The sequence below is a fragment of the Xiphophorus couchianus genome, chromosome 24, assembly GCF_001444195.1.
Source record: "Xiphophorus couchianus chromosome 24, X_couchianus-1.0, whole genome shotgun sequence".
NCBI lineage: Eukaryota > Metazoa > Chordata > Actinopteri > Cyprinodontiformes > Poeciliidae > Xiphophorus > Xiphophorus couchianus.
Window position 1 is genome coordinate 20047830 of NC_040251.1, and position 14782 is coordinate 20062611.

Below are 14782 nucleotides of genomic sequence, written 5' to 3' on the forward strand. Positions count from 1 at the left end.
ACATTAGCAGTTAGGTTTACTGAAATTTTATTGTAAACTGTTTGGATTTAATATCTTGAAAAATCGTATTTTAAACTCTGGATATCTGTAATTAACCGAGTCTGGACTGACGGGCTGCACAAACTTTATGCTCCAACAAATAAACTTCCAAACTTACACATTAAATTCAGATGAAAGGTATATTCAACAGGCGGTTGTAGCTGATTCTTTACCAGCAATGATGAAAGAAATTAGGTGAGTGAAAGCAGAAGTAATCAGCCTGACAGACAACGCTGAGGGCAAAGAGAGCGGAAGTGGTTCAGATTGAGTTGCGTTTTGGTTAAATCTCCTGGTGGACAGTTTGGTCTGATCTGTCTGAAGAGGATGTGTTTCTGAGAGCCTGAAGTTTGATACTGGAGCCTGATAAAGGATCTGAGTCTGACAGAAGATATTCTGGTCCCAAAATACAACAACTTCTCTATTAATTCAATTCAAATATAGTTTATTAACCTCAAAGGGAAATTAAATGATGTTGTAGCTCATTAATTCAGAATTCAGATCCCTAAACGAGTTATTGAAGATGGTGATGGCTGTTGGCAGGAAAGATCTCCTGTAGCAGTCTGTGTTACAGTGATTCTGAAGAAGCCTCTGACTGAAGACGCTCTGCCTTCCCAAGACATAAAGAGCTGAACTTGTTGCAGAATGTGTTCCCTCCTGTTGCTAGGAGACTGTGATCTTCTTCATCCCTGACCTCTGATCTCTGATTTTCTTCTTCTGCAGTTTTTCCTCCAGGTTCTTCCTGTTCTTCTCCTTGTTGTCTCCAATCTTTACTTTGAGCTGCTTCTGTTTCCTCAGTAACTCTCTGTCTCCTTCCCTAAAGGGTAAAGTCATCAGATATTGCCACAGATGAATTGGGGTGTTGTGTCTGTATCCTAGCAACATCATAACTGATGACATCACATGCAACTGATGACATCACATGCAACTGATGACATCACATGCAACTGATGACATCACATGCATTATGACAACAGCTGAGGGTGAAATGTGACACTGCTGACCTCTGATAGTAAATAATCTGGTCAGAAACTTCCTGCCAACAGTTCTTCAGCAGTTCTTGCTCAGCTACGAGATTGAAACTACAAACAGATGCATCATGGGTAACGTAGTGTTAAACAAACGGACGGACTTTTAACAAATTCAGTGTAAATCTTTATATTTTTAAGGTTTCTGCTCTGAATATAAATATCAGGAACTTTTGAGAAATGAAGCATTAAATCTGGTTCAGCCTGGAAAGTTTTCAGATGTCAAACCGGAAGTCCAGGAACCTGGGGAAAGTGGTCTGTGACGTCACGGGTGGGTTAGAAACTGAAAGAAAAAACTCAGAATCTCCGAACTCCGATCTGGACCTGCAGGCCGGATTCTGGTTCTGACCGTGGATTAGAGGGACGTTCAGAAGCTCTGAGATGTTTCTGCAGCAGCAGCTGGTGGTTCTGGTCCCGGTTCCGGTCCTGGTTCTGGTTCTGGTTCTGCTCGGTAAGTGACCTCCTGCTCGGTATGAACCAACACACTCGGAACCAGGAGCGGACCGGTAATCAGTCCGGTACCGGGGAGTCGAGAAGCTGGAAGTTTAGAACTAAATGAATCTCAGGTTCTGGAAAAGTTCGGGTAATATGTCAGAACTTCAAAATAAAAGCTGCGATGGTTGCTGTGTTTCTGAGTGAAATAAATCTGGAAATCTAAAATCAGCGTGTTGATCATATAAATGTTTAGTAAGGATTGTTTCTGTACAAATGAATAAATCTGATCACCTGACATATTAATTAGACAAAATTTCAAAATAAAGCTCATAAAACTGGGAATATAATCTGTAAAATAGCCTTAAAACTGGGATTAATTTCAGGATTATTCCGGTGCAGAAGAAGAGCAGAATATCTAGAAATGTCTCCATATTAATGAAGTTAATCAGGACAGATTACAGCCTGGACTGATGATGAAAAATGATCAGAGAAGTTATTAAATATTCCTGCAGCAGCGTCTTCACAGGTCTGATTGACAACCCAGCGGTCCAGAACGCTGCTGCTGGAGTTCTGACTAGAACCAGGAGGATAGAGAGACCGCCTGGTTCTACATCATCCGGTTCTACATTAACCAGTTCTACACCTGGTTAATGTAGGCGTATAAAATGTAGAGTTTCATTTAAACTCTGAGCTCCAGACTAAAACCCAGATGGTTGGAGCTGATTTGATTAATAATCAAAGAAACATTGATCAATATATTAGTTGATGGCTTTTTAATGTAATGTTTATTTCTTGTTTTATAATGTATTATATTTTTATGATGTAAATATTTTGAACTGCCTTGTTGCTCAAATGTGCTAATCAGCTAATAAACTGGACTTGATTAATCAAAGGACCGGTTCTCTGGTTCTGCTCTACCTGGATCCATAATGCAGGTATAGATCCATAATGCATTATGGATCCATGAATCCCACCAACAACAGATCTCAGAGTAAAATGTAACACAGCTGAACTAAATAATAACTTCCTGGACTGTAGAGACGAAGCTTCACAGAAACGTCCTGATGAACCGTCTGTCTGTCTGTCTGTCTGTTGTTCATCATCTGCTGATCCTCCTTTTCTTTTCTTTTCCTGCGGCTCTTTAATCTCTGTCTGCTTGGACAGTCAGACAGAGAGACGTTGGAGTCGGGTTACAGTCCTGCAGCAGCACAGAAGCTGAATGCTGCTCCTCCATGTTTGGTTCTGGCTGAGTCTGAGTCGGGCAGAACAGAACCAGGATGAGCAGATCGGTTCTGGGATGGAGGAGTTCCTCAGGGTTCCTGCTTCGTGTCTTAGAACCTCAGTTCCCTCAGATAGTTTCTTGTCTCTGTCCTCAGTTTCCCAGCATGCCTCAGGACTCCAGGTGGAGGTGTTTGAGGGGGCAGAGTCTGTCCAGCTGCCCTGTCGGGTAAAGGTTTCTGAGTCTGATGGTTCTACAGCCGTTTGGGACCAAGATGACCTGCGGATCCCTACGGTCCACGTTCGCCAGCCGGACGGCGATTACCTGAGGGACCAGAACCGGCGCTACGAAGGCCGGACGGCCATGATGGAGGACGCTCTGCGGACCGGAGACCTCAGCCTGACCCTGAGGAGACCCAGCTTCACCGACAGCGGGACCTTCACCTGCACGGTCCGCAGGCTGGGAGAAGAGCTGCACCAGGAGGCCGTGGAGCTGCAGGTCAAAGGTCAGTGCTGCAGCTTCTCTGAATGCTCAACATGTTGGAAGGTGTTCAGAACTGCTCTGTGTTCATGATGTCTGCAGAAGCTCCTGCTCCGGTCTGGCCCTGGGTTCTGGTGGTTCTGGTGGTTCTGGTGGTTCTGGTGGTTCTTGTTTTGTACCACAGATTTAAAAAGAAGCCGACAGCAGCAGGTATGTTGGTCACTAGAGGATAAACCAGCTGATGTCTTAAAAACAGAACGGCTGCAGAACCCTACAGAAGTGTCCCACCCTGAGGTTCTCCAAGGTTCTGGTTCTGTGGCGTCCAGCGGCTCTCTGAGCTTTACTCTCTCTGCCGTGTTCTCGTTTCGTCTCAGTTCTTCCATCTGAGACGGTGGAGATCAGGGAGGGGCTGAAGTCCGTCCTGCTGCCGGTTAAAACTCAGAAACGTCTTCACAACGTCAGAGTGGAGTGGATCCGTTCTGACCAGAGGAACATCAGGATCCATGTGTTTGAGAACGGCCAGACTCAGTCTGAGCTACCGGAAGACAACCGGGTCCGGACCAAGATGAGACCGAACCTGCAGGAGACCGGAGACCTGAGCCTGACCCTCAGGACCCCCCAGCTGAACGACTCTGGGGTTTACGACTGTGTCGTCTACAGAGGAGGAGAAAAGCTGCTGCAGAAAGCTGTGACTCTCAGGGTCAAAGGTCAGTCTGACATCATGTTTCAGCATTAATATTCATTTCCACCGTTTACCTCAGGCATGTCCAAAGTCCGGCCCGGGGGCCAATCACGGCCCGCGGTCAGATTTCATACGGCCCGCAGCTTCGGTCTTATAATGTATTATTTATGGCCCGCCTCCACTGTCAAACAGAATAAATAAATCATAAAACTTGAAACTGTAATTCCTCCTTTCACCAAATGGTGGCAGCACCACTTTAATACTATCAGTCTGCCTCCGTGCAGCGAACCGCTCTCCGCTCATTTCTGCCATGGCCACTGCAAAGAAAACGAGGAAAGTTTACAGTGAAGGCCGCCGCTTTCAAGAGAGATGGGAATTACAATACTTCTTCACTGAAAATCAAGGCAATTGTGCTCGTCTAATTTGTGATGAGACGGTTGCCTTGTTTAAGGATTTCAACGTAAAAGGACACTACCAGACTAAACATGCTAACACATACAACAAGCTAACAGGAAGTGACCGTGCTGAAAAAGTGAAGCAGCTCCAAGCTGCACTGGCATCACAACAGCGATTCTTCACGCGGGCCTGTGAGTCAAAAGAAAATACCACCAAAGCAGCTACGATGTTAATGTTAATAGCTAAACATGGCAAATCTTTTACTGAAGATACATTTATCAAAGACTGTGTTATGAAAATGGTGGAGAACATTTTGCCCTGAGAAGAAGCAAGAATTTGAGAAAAATGTTTGCCTGGCAGTAACAGTGTGGCACTGAGAGTTGAGGACATGAAACTGAGTATTTTGAACGGTAACGTCTGTCACTATCAGCAGTGAAGAGCCAAAAGAACATTTATGCACCTGGATTTATGGCACTTATTTTTATTAAACTCTTGAGTAAGATTTGGTTATGAACCTGTAGATGTGACACACTATTACTTTCTGAAAGATATTGTAAATGACGAGCAAAATTCACTCGTTTTAAGATTTAATAATAACAGACAACTTTGCATTACTTATAACTCCTGTTTAAAATGTTCTTGAGGCAAAGATATTTTTAAACTCATGTAAATTTAAGGTATTTCATACAGTTTGTTCAATGTTATCTGACTCTCCAGATATGAATCAAAGGCAGAATTTGGGTTTTTAGAGTTGTTCTCATTTGCCTGAGTGGCTTATATTTGGTTATTTTGTCATTTGAAAAATAAAGATAATTGTGACAATGAAAATTGTTTTATAACAGTGTGTATTTGCATGAAACTTTTGTAGTTAAAAAATGTCCGAACAAACTATTGGCCCCCAGGCATCTTGACTTTATCAAATCTGGCCCTCTTTGCAAAAAGTTTGGACACCTCTGGTTTACCTGATACATAGAAAGTGTTTAATTCTTCAACGCCATAAAGATTTATTTATAAATCAGATCTAAAACCTGTTTTCGTAATGAATCATTCCCTTGGAGGGTCAGGCTCAGGTCAAAGGTGACGATAAGACACAGAGCAGCTAAAGACCTTCTGATCACCAGGGGGTCTCCTCTGGAACTGCGCCTGTAGGTGGAGCACACAGCCTTGTAGCTTGGATCTCTTCGGTCCCAACAGGAAACATGGGTCCCCCCTCCCATGGGCCCACCACCCGTGGGAGGGGCCAAAGGGGTCGGGTGCACTGTGTGAAGGGTGGCAGCAGAAGGAGGGGACCCTGGCAGTCCGATCCTCGGTTGCAGAAACTGGCTCTTGGGACGTGGAATGTCACCTCTCTGGTGGGGAAGGAGCCGGAGCTAGTGTGTGAGGTCGAGAGGTTCCGGCTAGAAATAGTCGGTCTCACCTCGACGCATGGCTCTGGTTCTGGAACCAGCCTCCTTGAGAGGGGCTGGACATACTTCTACTCTGGAGTTGCCCAAGGTGAGAGGCATCGGGCAGGAGTGGGCATACTTGTTGCTCCCCATCTGGGCGCCTGTACGTTGGGGTTCACCCCGGTGAACGAGAGGGTAGCATCCCTCCGCCTACGGGTGGCTGAACTGTTGTTAGTTCTGTTGTTGGACTTCTGTGCTCGTCACAGATTGTCCATAACGAACACCATGTTCAAGCATAAGGGTGTCCATATGACCTCTTGGCACCAGGACACCCTAGGCTGCAGTTCGATGATCGACTTTGTCGTCGTTTCATCGGATCTGCAGTCGTATGTCTTGGACACTCGGGTGAAGAGAGGTGCGGAGCTGTCCACTGACCACTACCTGGTGGTGAGTTGGCTCCGGTGGTGGGGGAGGAAGCCGGTCAGACCTGGCAGGCCCAAACGTGTTGTGAGGGTCTGCTGGGAACGCAGACCTTCTGGCACCTCTGGCCGGAGACCTCAGTCTGACCCAAAGGAGAGTTTCAAACACGTTCTGGGGAGGTGAGTGTCATTGAGTCAGAGTTGGCCGTATTCCTGAGGAGGTTAACCGGAGCTGTGGCCGATCAGAGCCTGTTGGGATGGCAACCCTTGACCCTGCTGTGGACACACATATGATAAGAGATGCATGTGGGACCAGAATCAGCCAATAGGAGCGGGAGTTCAAGCATTGGATGGTTGCTGAGGTAAAAACTCAGATGTGTAACGAGTTTGGAGACTATGGAGAAATTTCTGTTCAGCTTTGAGGTGATTCTGATCTGATATCCAGCATCTCAGAGGAGGAACCAGATGTGCTGCTGATCTGGACTTAGCATCGCTACACGGCGCTCAGATCTCCTATTAACACAGAAATAATGAACCAATCAGCCACAGTGGAAAAGATATCGGAAACACAAAGTCTTCCCCAAAAACAACTATATAAAAAGCTTCAAGCTTAGCGTAAGATTCAGGGCCACCGATATAAAAGAAACAGGAGAAACATTTCCTGACCGTTCTGTCAGCAACATGTTGACTGGAGGCACAAAGATACAATTAAACACAGAGAAGCTGCAGAGAGTCACGTCTGTTAGCCTGTAAACATTTAATTTAATCAGTGGAAGTGAAGGTTGAAGGTGCTGATTACTGCAAATCAGATTTAATTAGAAAAATATGAAACAAAATCAGCTGATTTTTGATAAACAGCAGAGTAGGAGGGAGGAGATGAAATCTAAAAATCAAAACGCTGACAGTCACTAATTCATTAATGTCTGAGACAAATGGAGGAAATGAAGATGAATAAAGTTCCAGATCATTAGGATCAATAAAAGCTTAAACTTTTAATGTTTCCTGTTTTTATGTGACATATTTTGGTATTGAACATTTTAAATCTTTATTTAAATATATTAAACAACATTCTTACTTTTGCACATTTCTATTTCTTCTTATCTATTTTCTATTTTCTTTGACATATAAAACATATTGTGGGATTTTGTATATATCCATATAGGAATATTTTTTTAATGTAGTGACTTTATAAAGTAAAGAAAATAAATAACCTCCTGACCCCAAAAAGAAAATCTGGAGTATCGTCTGTATGGTGTTGAATAAAAGATGATGATGATTCATCATCTTTTATTCAACAGGGTTGTGTGTGAACTCACTGTCAGAGTTACAAAATATACACAATAAAACCATTAGTGACTCAAACTATGATGGTTTTAAAACTTTTCCTCATTAATTTACTATAAATTAATTCTTTTAGATTTCAAAATGTTTTGCAACTGCAGTGAAATTATTGGGTGGGACGAATGTCTCCAATATTGGGGAGGGCCACGTCCCCCCCTGACCCCCCGGTTCCTACCACTCTGGTGGCCTTTGCCCACCACAGAGTGTGTCTCCAGCTACTGGTTCAGATCCCAGACCTCACTGGTCTGAAGAGGGTCGACCAGTTAGTGGAGCCTAAAGTTCAGGTTGATGGATCCGTTTTGGGCCTTAGGATCCTGTCGCTGCTTCTTGTGGTTCTGTTGGCTGCAGCTTCACTGGAGCGTCTTGCAGCCGAGTGTGAAGCAACCAAGATGAGGATCAGAGCCTCCAGATCTGAGGGTCTAGAGCTGGAAAAGGGTAAAGTGTCTTCTCTGGGTCAGGGGGTCAGGGGGGGTTCTGACCCAACTGGAGGAGTTCAGGTACCTCAGGTTTATGAATGAAGGAGAAATGGAGGAGATGGACAGGCAGATTGGTGGAGTGTCTGCAGTGAACTGGGCGCTGTACTGGTCTGTCCTGGTGAAGAGAGAGCTGAATCTAGGGCTCTCGGTTTACCAGTTGACCTCTGACCTCTGACCTACCCTTATCTATGGTCACAGCTTTGGGTCGTGACTGACAGAAGAAAATTGTGAACACCAGCAGCTGAACTGAGTTTCCTCCAAATGTTGCTGTAGCATTAGCAGAACAAATGCTTATGGTTAGCGCTTTTCGGTTAACGCAGTAGCTTTTTAGTTAGCAATGCTCACTACTATGGTGAGGGTTCAGAACCATCAGGGCTCCTTCAATCTCTGTTTGGTATTTGGTTTGAAATGGTTCTGGTTCTCCTCCTGACAGAGAGCCTGATGGAGGAGGTGGAGGTCGCCGACAGAGAAGAGTTCGTCCTTCTGCCTTTCAGAACCGCAGCTGACCTGCCTGCAGAGAGCAAAGTGGTGTGGAGCCGCACTGACCAGCACAACTCTGTCCATGAGTACCAGAACAGTCAGAACCAGTCAGACAGACAGAACCAGGAATATCTGAACCGGACCCAGATGAAACCTGACGCTCTGAGGACCGGAGACCTCACCCTGACCCTGAACTGCCCCCGGCTGGAGGACAGCGGCGTCTTCATCTGCACCGTCTACAACGACCAGGATGGGAGGATCCTGAAACGGAAAGTTCTGATGCTCCATGTCAAAGGTTGGTACCGTTAACACTGAGGTCAGTAAATGCATCACTGAGGTCAGTAAATGCATCACTGGGGTCAGTAAACTCATTACTGAGGTCAGTAAACGCATCACTGGGGTCAGTAAATGCATCACTGAGGTCAGTAAACGCATCACTGGGGTCAGTAAACGCATCACTGAGGTCAGTAAACGCATCACTGAGGTCAGTAAACGCATCACTGAGGTCAGTAAACTCATCACTGAAGTCAGTAAATGCATCATTGGGGTCAGTAAACGCATCACTGGGGTCAGTAAATGCATCACTGGGGTCAGTAAACGCATCACTGAGGTCAGTAAACCCATCACTGGGGTCAGTAAACGCATCACTGAGGTCAGTAAACGCATCACTGGGGTCAGTAAACGCATCACTGGGGTCAGTAAACTCATCACTGAAGTCAGTAAATGCATCATTGGGGTCAGTAAACGCATCACTGGGGTCAGTAAACGCATCACTGGGGTCAGTAAACGCATCACTGAGGTCAGTAAACCCATCACTGGGGTCAGTAAACTCATCACTGAGGTCAGTAAACGCATCACTGAGGTCAGTAAACCCATCACTGAGGTCAGTAAACTCGTCACTGGGGTCAGTAAACGCATCACTGAGGTCAGTAAACGCATCACTGGGGTCAGTAAACGCATCACTGGGGTCAGTAAACTCATCACTTAGGTCAGTAAACTCGTCACTGGGGTCAGTAAACGCATCACTGAGGTCAGTAAACGCATCACTGGGGTCAGTAAACTCATCACTGAGGTCAGTAAACTCGTCACTGGGGTCAGTAAACTCATCACTGAGGTCAGTAAACTCGTCACTGGGGTCAGTAAACGCATCACTGAGGTCAGTAAACGCATCACTGGGGTCAGTAAACGCATCACTGGGGTCAGTAAACTCATCACTTAGGTCAGTAAACTCGTCACTGGGGTCAGTAAACGCATCACTGAGGTCAGTAAACGCATCACTGGGGTCAGTAAACTCATCACTGAGGTCAGTAAACTCGTCACTGGGGTCAGTAAACGCATCACTGAGGTCAGTAAACGCATCACTGGGGTCAGTAAACTCATCACTTAGGTCAGTAAACTCGTCACTGGGGTCAGTAAACGCATCACTGAGGTCAGTAAACGCATCACTGGGGTCAGTAAACTCATCACTTAGGTCAGTAAACTCGTCACTGGGGTCAGTAAACGCATCACTGAGGTCAGTAAACGCATCACTGGGGTCAGTAAACTCATCACTGAGGTCAGTAAACGCATCACTGAGGTCAGTAAACCCATCACTGAGGTCAGTAAACTCATCACTGGGGTCAGTAAACGCATCACTGGGGTCAGTAAACGCATCACTGGGGTCAGTAAACGCATCATGTCTAGTATAACGTTCTCTGTTCTCAGTCCACCAGGTAGAAAAGGTTTCTGTGGAGGAGGGCAGAAGGTCGGTTGTTCTTCCCTTTAAGGTGGCGTCTCCCCTGCTGGCTGAAGCCTTTGCTGTGGAGTGGAGCCGGTCAGACCGAGGGAATAAGTTGGTCTACCGATGTTGCCGAGGCCAGGACTCATCAGCTCAGGACCATGAAGGCCACACGATGAATGAAGACCTGATGAGGACTGGAGATTTCAGCCTGATGATCAATAATGTCTGTCTGACTAACAGTGTGTTTTCCTGCTGCGTCTACAATGAGCACAGAAAGATCCTCCGGCAGAAGGTGGTGGTCCTCATACTCAGAGGTCAGTGAAGGCATCTCATCTTCCTCATCAGAACCAGCTCTGGTTCGGCTCACCTTCTGCTCTGACTCTCAGGTTTTCAGTCGGAGGTCGTGAAGGTCACAGACGGGGACCCATCGGTGTCACTTCCTTTTAAAATCCCTGCTCCTCTGGACGAGGACATCAGGGTGGAGTGGACCCGCCCGGACTCCAAACAGACGGAGGTCATCACCTTTAAGAACGGAGAAATTCATTCACCCAAACAGGTCCTGGGTTACCGTTACCATGGCGACACAGAGATGGACAAAGACCTGCTGACATCTGGAGACCTGAGTCTGGTCCTGCATCGTCCCCGTCCTAAAGACAACGGCCTCTATAGATGCACCGTCTACAGCGAGGAGGAGGTCCAACACATGAAGATGGTGACGCTCAGTGTTGGAGGTCAGTAGGTGGAACCAGTCGGATCAGAACCATCACAAGCTGCTAACAGGGCAGCAGGTCCAGAAAACCACCAATCTGATGATTCATGTTCTGAAGAGAGTAGAACCGTTAGACTTCCTGTAATCCCAAAGACCAACACAGGTCACAGTTAGCTTTTAGCTGTAGCTTCAGTCACATCATGGATCAGTTGATGTTCCTTCTGGTTTGTCTGCAGAACCTTTGGACAGCAGCTTCACAGACCGACTGCTGTGCTGCAAGAAGAGGAAAACATCCGGAGACCCAACTCCAGAGTAAGAATCCTCCTGATCCTGTCATGTTCTGTGTTTTCTGTGTATTTATTTAGAGTTTTCTGTGTCCTGAGTCTCCGTGTTGTCCTGTCTTCCCCTTGATTGTTCCCAGGTGTGTCTTGTTCTGTGATTACCTGCTGTGTATTTAACTCCACTTGTGTTCCTTGTTCCTCGTCGGGTCCTTGTCAATTCAGCGTCTAACGTGCGTTCAGTCCTCCGTGTTATCCAGTCTTGTTAACGGTTGCTACCGGCGTCGAGCCCTGGCTTCCGCTCGGCCGTGCTGCCCGTTGTTTGCACTGTGTGTTGCACTATTAAAATCACTATTCATCTTACCTGGGTCTACAGCGTCTGCCTCACCGCGCCGATCGTGACAGATCCGCCATCTGATTGGTTATCGACAGAAATGACCTTGCTGACATGTTTGCTCCCCACTCAGCAGTAAACTGGGTCCCTCATGGACTGAGTGACTCCCCACTCCCTCCCTCTCTGTCGTTGTGCCTTTGGGCCAGGCACTTCTCCTTGCATGCTGCTGGTGGTCAGATGGATCAACAGGGGGCGCCAGTGCCTGGCAGCCTGGCCCAGGGCAGCTGTGGCTACTATCCAGTAGCTCTGCAGGGTCAGAGGGTGAATGTTGCCCTGTGACTGAAGGATCCAGTGGAGCCGAGAAACACGATTCAGTGTTAGAACCAGTTACTCAAACCGGCTGATCAGACTTTGTTTCCCAGGACTTTGATCTGCCTTGTTGCTGAAAATGTGATATAAATAAAATCATCTTGCTTACTTTACCTTCATTGAGCTGGAGAACATCATGGCTGACGTTACAAAAGTTACATAAAATCAAACTCTGCTGGTTCACATGTGAATTATTTTCTTCTAACCCTCGTTAGTACCTGAGGGAGACTGATCACCTGGCAGTGAGAGATCCATTCATCAAGTGTTTGGGCTGAGATAAAGTAATGATGAGATTATTACCTTATGAAGACATTTATTTTCTTCTCTTTGGTCATATTAGTCTAAACCTGCTTCAGCTCTGATTTCTTCTTCTGTGGGAATTTCACATTCATCTTTGAGTTTTTCTGTCTCTGTTGTCGTATCAGTGGCCCAGATTAACGGCCCAAAGGCTGAGAATGATAACTGACCAATCGTCTGCTCAGACAGTGGAGAGGGAACTACTGCAGAGAGGGAACCACTGCAGAGAGGGAACCACTGCAGAGAGGGAACTACTGCAGAGAGGGAACCACTGCAGGGAGGGAACTACTGCAGAGAGGGAACCACTGCAGAGAGGGAACTACTGCAGAGAGGGAACTACTGCAGAGAGGGAACTACTGCAGAGAGGGAACTACTGCAGAGAGGGAACCACTGCAGAGAGGGAACCACTGCAGAGAGGGAACTACTGCAGAGAGGGAACCACTGCAGGGAGGGAACTACTGCAGAGAGGGAACCACTGCAGAGAGGGAACTACTGCAGAGAGGGAACTACTGCAGAGAGGGAACCACTGCAGAGAGGGAACCACTGCAGAGAGGGAACTACTGCAGAGAGGGAACTACTGCAGAGAGGGAACTACTGCAGAGAGGGAACTACTGCAGAGAGGGAACCACTGCAGAGAGGGAACCACTGCAGAGAGGGAACTACTGCAGAGAGGGAACCACTGCAGGGAGGGAACTACTGCAGAGAGGGAACCACTGCAGAGAGGGAACTACTGCAGAGAGGGAACTACTGCAGAGAGGGAACTACTGCAGATGGTTCAGAGCAACACTGAGTCCTTCCAGGTCAGGGTTGCAGGTTGCCTCTGCTGCATTGCTCAGTCTTGTTGTTGGACCTCTAGAGGCCAACAGTCTCCTGGTCGCCTGAGTTTCAGCCTCACATCCTGGCTGATTGTTCTGGGTTTGACTTTGGCTTCATTTGTTGGCAGGTGGATGTTTTTTTAACAAAGGTCATAGAAAATGTGCTGCGGCGTCACAGAGGTAAACCATGGAGGCTACCGTCCTCAATGAGGCTGTCACAGGTTCGATTCCCAGCCTGGTGACTTTTGTCTTCCCTCTTTCTTGTTACCCACTTTCCTGTCTGACCATTATCAAATAGAGACAATAAAACCTTAAAAAAGAAGAAGGAATGTTTAATTTTTCTTCTATTGAACCTGATTTAACTGATCAATGTTCTGGTTCCGTAACCTCAGCATGAATCAAAGAGGATCATGATAACAGTCTGTATGGATCTGTACCTTCAGGAGATCAAGAGTCACTAAGAGATCCTTGAAGATCCCTGGGATCCTCTGCACTCTGAGTTCAGATTTCTATCCTGAAGGTTTATTGATCCAATTGATACTGAAACCTTTTCCTCTTGATCTGCTGGTTTTAAATGAGTCCAGATGAACGGACCTGTTGGGTTCTGGTATCATTTAGTAAATATCAGTCTTTTATTCTCTCCTCTGGACAGTGACTGATATTGTTATGGATTATCAATCATGGATTATTTCAGTTCATCTCCTGACTGAACATCTCTTCTGTTCCAGGAACGTCCAGCTGGTCTTCAACTCATCCATGAATCAGGACTGAATCTGGATCAAGGCTCGGTTCTTCTGGATTATTGTTCTGGGTCAGCTCTGGATGTTTCCAGAACATGTTTGGTACCAGAAACCCTGAAGCCCGACCAGATCCAGTACCAGTTAATCCAGAACCTTCCAGGATTATCGCCACGTTTCTGTCAGCCTGTGAGGAACCAGAACTTTCACTGTGGAAGGAAAAACTTTGGTTTGGACCTCAGATGGTTTCCTTCCTCTGGACCAGCAACGGTTGTTTCCTCAGCCACTCTACATGCTCTACATCTACATCCAACACGATGGGACCAACAGCCAGCCTGGACTCACACAGGTCCAGGTCTTCAGGTCCAGGTCTTCAGGTCTTCAGGTCCAGCCACTGATACTGAGGTCATGTTGCACATCTCTACATGAGGACCGTTTGGAAACCTGTAACCATAGCAACCCCTTCCTGAAATCATGGTAACATGTTGGATCCCACTCGCTGTCTCTATAGGTCAGAGGTCATTGCTTCCTCTGTCCCCAAATGGCCGATCTCAGTCAAAACGTCCCAACGAACGTTCAGTCAAAGTTTGGTGGATTTTGGAGAAACATAAGAATCATTTAACAATCATGAAGGAGAGTTTACTGAGACTTTATTTAAAACTAAGATGTTTGAACTGTAAATATATTTTATTTCATATTTACTCAAAATGAACTTTAAGGACTGAGAGATTCTTTGTTTTCTTCTGTCATGTTTTTGTGAGCGATGTCTGCAGGAAGCTGATAAACCAGATGATAACAGAACTAAGAGCTGACCTGATGAGGAAAATACCCACAGGCTAAAGGTCAAAGGTTGTGACCCTGAGATACAGGAACTGCCTTGAGTCCTCACAGGCACCAAGACAGGAGATTTTATTATATAGAAAAGGTTTATGAGTTTGTGTTAGCAGGTTTTGTTTCCCTCCAGCCTTTTAGATCAGCTGGTCAATAAATCAGGATGTTATGATGAAAATAAAGGAGAAACTAGAAAAGATTCTTAGAGAGTTTAGAGACTGAAAATCAGACTCTCTGCTCTCATCACGAGTTAAATCCACTTCATTTGTCTTTCTTCTTCTTTTTGTCTATTAAAGTTGTGAACCTTGAGATTAT

At 46.1% G+C, this 14782-nt stretch overlaps 2 protein-coding genes across 3 annotated transcripts; both read left to right on the forward strand.

The window, feature by feature from the left end:
* Positions 1–1039: 1039 nt before the first annotated feature.
* On the forward strand, positions 1040–14776 carry LOC114140551 (uncharacterized). Of its 2 annotated transcripts, XM_028010599.1 has the most exons (9): positions 1040–1515; positions 2876–3223; positions 3301–3408; positions 3573–3905; positions 8331–8672; positions 10082–10411; positions 10484–10828; positions 11043–11118; positions 13628–14776. In XM_028010599.1, exons 1-9 carry the CDS (start codon positions 1446–1448, stop codon positions 13668–13670), a joined length of 1995 nt encoding a protein of 664 aa, XP_027866400.1. In that variant the 5' UTR covers positions 1040–1445; the 3' UTR covers positions 13671–14776. The 2 variants fall into 2 exon arrangements, with proteins under 2 accessions (XP_027866400.1, XP_027866399.1); XM_028010598.1 differs by lacking the exon at positions 1040–1515 and having other exon boundaries at positions 2756–3223.
* On the forward strand, positions 12078–13621 carry LOC114140623 (uncharacterized). The gene is made up of 2 exons (XM_028010732.1): positions 12078–12884; positions 13028–13621. The coding sequence occupies exons 1-2, from the start codon at positions 12243–12245 to the stop codon at positions 13139–13141; spliced, it is 756 nt and encodes a 251-aa protein (XP_027866533.1). The 5' UTR covers positions 12078–12242; the 3' UTR covers positions 13142–13621.
* Positions 14777–14782: the final 6 nt, after the last annotated feature.